This window comes from Phoenix dactylifera, chromosome 1, assembly GCF_009389715.1.
Source record: "Phoenix dactylifera cultivar Barhee BC4 chromosome 1, palm_55x_up_171113_PBpolish2nd_filt_p, whole genome shotgun sequence".
NCBI lineage: Eukaryota > Viridiplantae > Streptophyta > Magnoliopsida > Arecales > Arecaceae > Phoenix > Phoenix dactylifera.
The window spans coordinates 31,481,075-31,489,989 of record NC_052392.1 but is presented as its reverse complement, the minus strand read 5'-3'; the positions used below and the strand labels follow the sequence as shown (position 1 = coordinate 31,489,989).

The window sequence follows — 8,915 nt, the reverse complement described above, 5'->3', positions numbered from 1 at the left end:
TAAAAAAAATACTCACAATAAAGGATAATTTTTTTGAACAACTAATGATATTTGATGCAGCAACTGTTAGCTCAATCGGTTTGCATATCACCCTTTAGTTTTGTCTTTGGAAGATGTACAGGGTTCAAATCCCGGGAAAATGGAAAATGACATTGGCTGAAGAACATGATTAAGGTAGCAAGTGGCATTAACACAGCACATGACACACCAATTCAATCAAATCAAGGACATAATTTGTTTAGATTTGGATAGAATTTATGTTTTTAAGCCTTAGTCAATGCTGCAAATATTCCACTTCATGATGAGAAGATGATATCAGGAATGGGTTTATCTCATCACCGATGGTGAGTGCAACCTTGAAATGGATGGGGATGGCAGGGTGCACCCATGATGCATTCCCAATCATACCATCTGAGGATGGTCGAACTTGCCACCGGATGGTAAGGCAAACTGCTTCCATTTATGAGAGCTCACAATTTTCACAGCGTATCAAGAGTCTTCTTGTTCAATGAAGTTTGCATGATTCAATTTTTTTTTATTCATCATTACATTTGCAATTTTGGATGTGACAATTTGATTGTGAAAGCAATTCCCTTGTGGTAAGGTCAAAGCAGGCAATGCATATCACAGCTGCTGCGTGGTTGTAAAGAATATGCAAAGATGTGTTTATGCTATTCCGAACAGTTCTGTGTTTCAAGGCAATGCTATAGCGGAGATTGAAAGAAACACCAAGGATTCCCAAGATTCAGCAACAGCTTTTAGAACAACTCTACAAGTAAATTTTCAACTCCCAATGCTTTAGTGCATTATGGTACAATATGACTGCATTGCCTTTTTTCCTCCAATGAGGTGCATAAATTGATTTATTTTTGCAAATTCATAAACTTTGTAGGGAATGGCATCAGATTTAAAGAGTGAAATAGCAAAAAGATTATTGGATCTCAACATATCAACTTTTAGCATGACACCGGTCAAGGTTTGTAACCAATCATGTGTATTAATTGATCATAGTGACTTTATCATGTTTATGCACATTTGTCCTCTAACTTATTCTTTATTTCCTTTTTTTTTATTATACATGGACACGTTACAGAGAAGCTATGCGTTTGAGCGGTCTGATATACCTATTGGAGAGCAGTACGTCCTCAAGGTCAACTATCCATTTAAGGTAGTACTTAGTGCTTACTTTGTTATTGCACTCAAAATCGCTTATATATAACTTCAGATGTATGCATATACCTCCAGGGAAAGTGTTTGCTGTGTCCATGTTCTAGAACAATCTTGCTTTAGACATGATCATAGTGTGCTTCTGGGCTCTTTATATTGTGTGTTTTGAATGATCAAAGACCAAAACTTATAGAAAATCATGTAACTGCTTGCATTCAATATTACTCATTTATTTGACTTGCCAATTTTTCATCTGATGCTGGAAATTATTTCATTCTATCTGCTTGTAGAGCCTATGACCTGGTCGATGCTTTTCCCTATGTTCTTTTGCATGAAAACTTTCATGTATGTCGGTGCTTAAATCCAACTGATGCAGCATAAATCTTGGATTGGGTCTATGAGTCAATAACAACTTACATGTAAGCAACGAAGCAAGAATCATGTTCTGTTAGGTTTTTCAAGGTTATATCAATATTTGCCTTGTAATTTTCTCAAGTAGAATAAATGATGGTTTAGATGGACTCTGTTTCTATACAGTTTAATGAGATCTGTGAGATATTCACACTACTATTTATGCAATTAGTTACTGCCATAAAATTTTGTAAGGATGTGAGCATTTACTTCATCCTCTTATTCAGGTTTCTTAGGAACTGTACTTCTTAAGGGCTAGATGCACAAAAATGATTTGTTCAAGGTATTGTTAGGGTGTGAGAGTATATAGAAGGAACAGAGACAAGAATATTATTTTTTTTTGGCTCTTAAGTTTTAATACCAAGATTGATATTAAACATTGATTAATCAATGCTTCATAATTTTCTTATGATATTTGGATTAAGTCACAATTGACTTGTTAGGAGGTAAGCCACCCTCATAAATAGTTGTTTAGAATTGATTTTATTTTTGATCTTCTTATGTAGATTCATTTTATCTCTCCCTTATATCTCCCGTTTCTTTTATTTCTTTCATTTTAATAATTTTTGCCCTTAATAAAATGGTTGCGTCTGGAGGCTAATCTTTGGATGCATACATTTGTTCCTTCTTGCTTTGGTAATCCTTGTTTGAAGATGTTGATGACAATTGACAAAATGCAATGTTAAATGTGGATGTACAGAGATTGAACTTGGCTGAAGACAAAGCTTACTCCTCATAAGGATTAATAAGATCTACCTCATTATACAACCATTTTTGTTTGTTTGCTTTAAGAAAGTTCTTGTTATTTATGTTTCGGTACTTGAAACTAAGAACTCACTTTCAAACAATTGGTTTCAGGATCCACCACTTCCTGCAGATCTTTAAAGGAAACATTTCCTTGCATTACTGGGAACACGCACAGCAGGTTTGATCAGTCAACTTTGTGGTGTTCTTTGCAAGATTTTAGTATAACTAATGTAAGGAAAATTGTAAAAGTAGATGTGCATTAAACAAACTTCAAAGTTAAAAATCTTATTTTTAAGGCATAGTAAGTCTATTTCATATATAGAACAACTAAGACCTCTGTCCTGTGCATGCCTTAATGTAGAATGTTGCAGATTGTTTATACAAATTTGTCATCCTTATGTGCATAAAATTTTATTTAATAAGGTGATTCATATAGATGGAGCTTACTGGTTTTTGATGGCATTTTTAACCTAGTTTCTGATAGAATATAAACCATGTTTGCAACATTTCTTTCTACATTCCTCTGGTCATAATACTTCCCCGGTTGCTGTGATTGTCCTTTATCGCTAGGGTTTTAACCTTGATCATTGCGCAGCAGGGGTACCATGCCACTTTACTAGCACTGGCTTAAAATAAGCTATGAAAGCACCTTACAAATAATGTTTGAGCAGCCATGTTGAAATTGGTTGGTGCAACCTATGATCCAAGAGGTTAACAAAGAAAGAGGGTGAAAATAACAAATTGATAGATAATCTGAAGAATTGAGGTATTCCTGCTGGCCTGCACTATGCTGCTAGCAGATTACAAAGATTTCCTCTCTTACTTGAATGATCCATAACATTAACCAAAAAAAATGCTAAATTCTTTGCGGCCAAATAGTGAACTAAATTCATCATGGATTGCCTGCTTCCTCTTGGGTTGCAACAAGCTGAATGTGTGGGTTGTACTGATGGAACTGGAAAAGTGACTAGTTATGTGTCAGCACCTCAACCGTCAGGTCACTGAGAGGTATGAAGTGTGACATCATCATTATATAATGTACATTGCTAATGATATTTTTTATAATTTAAGATTATATTAGAACTATAAATTATATAACTAAATGCCTAAAATAATTCCACTCTCTTTGTGCTAGCAGATAAACCACTTAGCTGTTCACCCAAATACTAAACAAAGTCTGACCTATTGTTAAGTAATAACATGAATAACCTTTAACACAATCTGAAGCATGATGTTGAGCTGTCAAGACTGGGTGGTCCAAGGCTATGGAGCGGGTAGCGAAGAAGAATCAGTGGTCCTCAGATCAAGGTCCTGCGGGTACCAATAGTACCAGTGTACCGTTGAAGATCGATTCCGGTACGCTAATCGGTCGTAACCGGTACCGAACCGGTCGAAATAGGAAAAAAAAACATGCGTCCGACGCGCGCCCGCGCGTTACCACAGAGTAAATGCCACTCTGTGCGGCATTTAAAGCCCACGCGGGGAATCGAGGCAGAGCGGGGAACCGTGTGCGGGCGCGAGCGGGCTCACGGTTCCCCACTCGTGCTCGGTTCCCCACTTGGCCCCGTGCGCGGGTTTTTTTTCCCTTTCTTTATTTTTTTCCTCCCTTTCTTCTTCTTCCCGAACCCTCCTTCTTCCCCTCTCTCCTCTCTTCTCCTCTCTTTCTCGGTTCCCCCCGTTCTCCCACGAGCAAGGAAGGAAGAGAGGTCCCGCCCGCGAGCAAGGAAGAGATGTCCCCCTTTTTTCGGTACTTGCCTTCTCTTCTTCCCCGCTTCTTCTTCTCTTCTTTCTTCCTCTTCTTCCTCCTCTTCCTCCCCGCTTCTTCTTCTCTTCTTTCTTCCTCTTCTTCCTCCTCTCTTCTCCGCTTCTACCCGGTGCCGGTCGCACTGGTTTCGGTTCGGTACTAGTTTTTACAGCTGAACCATACCGGTAGCTGTCGGCACTGGTTCGGTACAGCCTGAACCGACCGGTTTGGCAGATTCTGGTCTCAATCTTGAATGTAGGATCACTCTAACACACCATCAAATTGTAAGTCCTGAAATTTCTGTACATAAAAATGTCTCAGTTACTAGTTTAACCTGCAGTTTAGATAATTTCTATATAGGAATCTGTTTTTTTTTATATTTTTATTTATAGAGGAATAGTTTAGGGTTTGAATTCACAGACTTGGGATGGTTCAATTAGCTCAACCAGCTGCTCTGGTTCAAATTTTTTGACAATATTGCTATCCACCACATCATGTGATTTAATGGAATCATAACGATCACGCCTCAAACTGAGTAAAGACTGACTTCACATGTTGGTCAAAGTTGGCAGTCATTCCTATTTTATTTTGATTAAGATGAATTTAATTTTTTAGTCTTGAAACTATCTCAACCATAAAAATAGCATATTTAAGGGTTTCAACTTTCAAGATTCATAAAAGACAAGGTCTATGAAGCTAAAACTTCAAGAAAAAAAATCCTCATCTTCACATCTATTGTGCTTCTAATCTTTTTAGATTTTCTAACAAGGTTCATTGTCTCGGTACTAAACCCCATACCGGTACCATTCTATTATTGTGTTAGTACGCGATATGGTACGAGATGCCGAGGCATATTGAATATCGGTATGGTACGAGATTGCGTACTGGTCTGGTACCGATATGGTATGGTATACTGTATGGTACGGTACCGACCCAGTACGACCGGCCTTTCTTTTCAATGTCGAAGGAGAACCATATTAACACACCAAAGTTGTTATCTTTGGTGGTCAGAACTTTATTCTTTGTTCTTTATTCTCTATATATCACTAATGTTTTTGGTGAGTGAAAAAGGTTGATCTTGATCAATGGGAAGCATCTTAAGCAAATTTATCTGCATGAGAAAAGGAAAAAAATGAAATGCAACCTTTTCCATGAAAACTTTTGGAGGGAGATTTCAGGATAATACATTGTTTTGCTTTCAATAGGCATTGTGTTGGGGTATGCTGCCAATTAGAGCTGATCAAAATCCGGGCCGGGCCGGGCTCGGGCCGGGCTCTACAGCAGAAATTAGGCCCGATGGCTATGCTCAGGCCCGGCCCGGCCCGACTGTCGGGCTTAAATTTTTGTCCAAGCCCGACCCGACTTTATAAATCTGGTCTTAGGCCCGTCTAGCCCGGCCCGACCCGATAGGCCCGACCCGACAGGCCCAATTTTTTCTTTGTTTGGAATCTGAAAATGGGCCAGAATGGCCCGACCAGGCCCGACCCAATTTTTTTGGTCGGGTCGCTTTTTCTGCCCAGGCCCCGACCCATGGGCCTATTTTTTAATGCCCAAGCCCGAAAAATTTCGGGCCGGGCTGGGCGGGCAAGAAGGCCCGTGGTCAGCTCTACTGCCAATCAAATGATGCAAGTTATGAGCTTATTCAAGAAACTGTTTGGAACTAGCAAGCAAGGACTCAAGTTTCGACAGGACGTCCTGTGGGACATCGAGACAAAGTACCATCCTCACTGTCGGACAGGACTGTCCCACCATTATCCCAACATCCTGATCGGCATGTCTTGGGATGAGATGAGAAGGCGGCGCATCCTGCTCCATGAAAAAACTGAGACAACCTCATCCCATAGGATATGATAGAAAGAGCACACCTTCTTTGGGGCTAGTAAGATTGAATATGACAAATTGAAGAAGCAATATGCTAGATTAGGTCAGATTTTGATATGAAGATAAAGATTTATGTTGTTGGAAGGAACACATGCTCTCTTTCTTTATAGGCCCAAGGAAACAAGAAGTAAACAAAGTTCAGCCAGTGGATAAGGTTGGATTTGTGCCTTCTTTCGAAAGTTAAAAGGAAGAAGAAAATATAATTCAATGATGATTTACTTTGTGCTGACTGGTTTTCTTTTCTTTTTCTTCCATGGTATGTAGACTTACAAATTTTGGTCAATGTAGGATATTATGTAGACTTATGTGGTAGCAAAGAATGCTGAACCAGTCCGTACCGGTCGGTTCAGCCTGTACTGAATGGGTCCGGTCTCTGACCGGTCCGGTTCGGCCTTAAAAAACAATTCCGGCCTCATAGGCCAGTACTAGTTGCATATCGGATGGAACGGATGGTATGGCTAGGAACTGGTGCGAACCGGTCAGTTCTCACTGGTTCATTTTTTTTTACCATAGTGCATGCGATGTGGCTGATTTGACCACAGCACGAGCGAACCAGTGGTACTGGTTTGATTCGGTTCAAACCAGTACTGAATTGGTCCGGTAGCCGAACGGTATGCCTACCGGTACCGGTTTGGCATACCTTGTGTGGTAGCATGCTACTACATTGAATTTGGATAAGTGATATTTGTAATTTGGGCTTTCTATGTTTTTGCTAATGGTGGTGGAAAGTACAATACTTAAAATTTTTGTTCTTTTTCCCCCTATTTCAAAAGTACAACTTGGTTCAAGAAATAATGACCGAGGGAGTAAAGGGTGGTATATGTTCTACCCTGTCTAATTGCCAACTAGAAGAAGTGCTGACATATTTTATTTTTCTTCCTGTCAAACCCATTAATTCAAGTAGCTATTCCATAGGCTAGGTGGCTATCACTTGTTTATCATTGTTCCATCTACCAAGTTTATTCCTGTCCTTTGAAAACGAAGTGCAAATTTGTTCCAGTCATTGTTACTTGATATTAAGAAAATGCAACCAAACAAGATGGAGATGCTTCCAGGGAATAGCCATTTCATGCAAGACAACTTCACCTATTTCGTTTTTCCTATTCTCAAGTCTTAAGAAACCAAGTCTAAAACATATCAGAAGGAATACTATGATCGATAAATAACTCAATATAACTGCCTATATTATTTTCTCTGGGATTATAATCTATGAACACTATCAAAATATACTGTTCAAGTCATTTGACACAAATCCAAGTTGGTTTACTTCAGCGGGGACTCAAATAGTGGCTATATCAATCTGCTAATATGAAGCAAATCTCAAATTCTATATAACATCTTAGCAGAACATGGCTTAGACTTTTTAAGCCTCATGACTAAACTTGGGCTACATAATCTTTATGTGGAGTTTGCTATCATAAGTTGATGCTTTTGACATAATGTTGCACTAGAATCTTAATAATGCATTAAATTTAGTCCACGACAATTGAGCTTTGTTGATATCTGTATCTCTTCTTCAAGAAAAAAAGTTCAATACTTATTTCATGCATCAATTGTTGAAAAAAATTACTGAAATCTTGGTTTTCAGTGCTTTGGAGTTGTTTCTGATCAAAAGGAAAATCAAGGGACCATCTTGGTTGTCAATTACGAAATTTGTGAGCTGTCCAAATACTCAGCGGGTGTGATCTTAAACTCCATTTTGTACTATTTCTCATTTACCTGTTGCTCTTTCTTTTAGATTTTGTTTTGATCCTTTCTTTTTTTCCTCCTATTGTGAACTACGTACCCTTTGCTTAGTTTGCTATGTCAATGCATGTGTATTATCAGTATGCACTAACTTTTGTGGTTAGTTGTGAAACAGGTCAGCTGGTGTAAATTTGAGATCACTGTCAATTGTCCCAAGGACATATCTGTTTCTACTTCAAAGATTTTGCTAGAAATTCCTCCAGTGATTGTTGCAGCAATAAATTTGAAAACAATTATCAATGAAAAGCATAACACTAATGAGATAGTGTCAGCCTCTGTCATCTGCTGTCACAAGGCAAAAGTATGTAAAAGGTTCTGCTAATGTCTTTGAGCATTCAATTGTAAGGCACTGAATTGAGCTTCAGGATGTGTCTTACTTTCTTTGCTAATGGATAAAAATATCTTCTATCTTGTGCTTGTAACTTTTAGAGCCATTATCTAGTTGCGATGTTATTTTCCAATGACTAATGGCTTGGTTGATTTAATTCATTCTCTCATGCACCTGTGTTCTGGAACATACATGTTTAGATTGATGGTCCTATGCTGGCATCAGAATGGAAGAGAAGGGGTGCACTTAGCCATTTTACTGTTGTCCGGAAACTTGATGGAGGTATATTTCCAATGGGTCTCACAAAGGAAGTTTCTGAAAGAAATTCAAAAGCTGGTGCAACTGTTTTGGCACTGGAAAGCAGGTTCACTCTTGCTTATCTTTTGTACCCATTGTTTTCTTGCTTTACTTTAAGGTGCCATTTATGCTGCTAGTTTGCATTCACTCAGGCTGGTGTTTTTGCATCTGTTGCAGTGAAAGAGCCTTGTTAAATCGTTTGATGATTGAACTGAACAAATTGGACGGTGATATTCTTGTTGGGCACAATATTTCAGGCTTTGACCTTGATGTGCTTCTCCACCGAGCTCAGGTTTGGCTATTATGTGAAGCTCACTATTTTAACCAGTAATGTGCTTCCATCTGAAAATGACATGTTCTGAAGCCCCTATTCCCATATTTAGATTTTGAGTAAACTTATGTTCAAGATGGACCAATATTTTTCCAGCTGTAATTATTTTATTTTTTTTTATAATTTTTTTTTGAGAAAAAGAGTTGGGCAGGGCCCAACTCACTTTCAGTTCTTTGTAGTCATGTTCTTCAGTCAATCATATTTTTCTCCTTGCTTCTTCTAAAACCTTCTCATGCATATTTGCACTGTGTTTATGTAGCAGA

The 8,915-nt window shown here is 38.5% G+C and overlaps 2 protein-coding genes across 2 annotated transcripts in view; both read left to right on the top strand.

Moving 5' to 3' along the window:
* The first annotated feature begins 491 nt into the window (after window positions 1-491).
* Window positions 492-2,476, top strand: LOC120112458 (DNA polymerase alpha catalytic subunit-like). The gene is made up of 4 exons (XM_039131938.1): window positions 492-775; window positions 893-976; window positions 1,094-1,168; window positions 2,437-2,476. Exons 1-4 carry the CDS (start codon window positions 653-655, stop codon window positions 2,461-2,463), a joined length of 309 nt encoding a protein of 102 aa, XP_038987866.1. The 5' UTR covers window positions 492-652; the 3' UTR covers window positions 2,464-2,476.
* Window positions 2,477-7,545: 5,069 nt separating this feature from the next.
* Window positions 7,546-8,915, top strand: part of LOC120112453 (DNA polymerase alpha catalytic subunit-like) — a 10,857-nt gene continuing 9,487 nt past the window's right edge. The window contains exons 1-4 of the mRNA XM_039131919.1: window positions 7,546-7,629; window positions 7,812-7,997; window positions 8,225-8,388; window positions 8,499-8,613. Of these exons, the coding sequence (XP_038987847.1) occupies window positions 8,237-8,388; window positions 8,499-8,613 (267 nt within the window). The 5' untranslated portion in view covers window positions 7,546-7,629; window positions 7,812-7,997; window positions 8,225-8,236. The remainder of the gene's footprint in view (window positions 7,630-7,811; window positions 7,998-8,224; window positions 8,389-8,498; window positions 8,614-8,915) is intronic.

Coding starts and splice junctions, on each gene's coding strand:
- LOC120112458 (XM_039131938.1), top strand. CDS start 653: ATGCAAAGATGTGTTTATGCTATTCCGAACAGTTCTGTGTTTCAAGGC. Junction 776..892: donor CTTTTAGAACAACTCTACAA/GTAAATTTTCAA, acceptor TAAACTTTGTAG/GGAATGGCATCAGATTTAAA. Junction 1,169..2,436: donor AGGTCAACTATCCATTTAAG/GTAGTACTTAGT, acceptor AATTGGTTTCAG/GATCCACCACTTCCTGCAGA.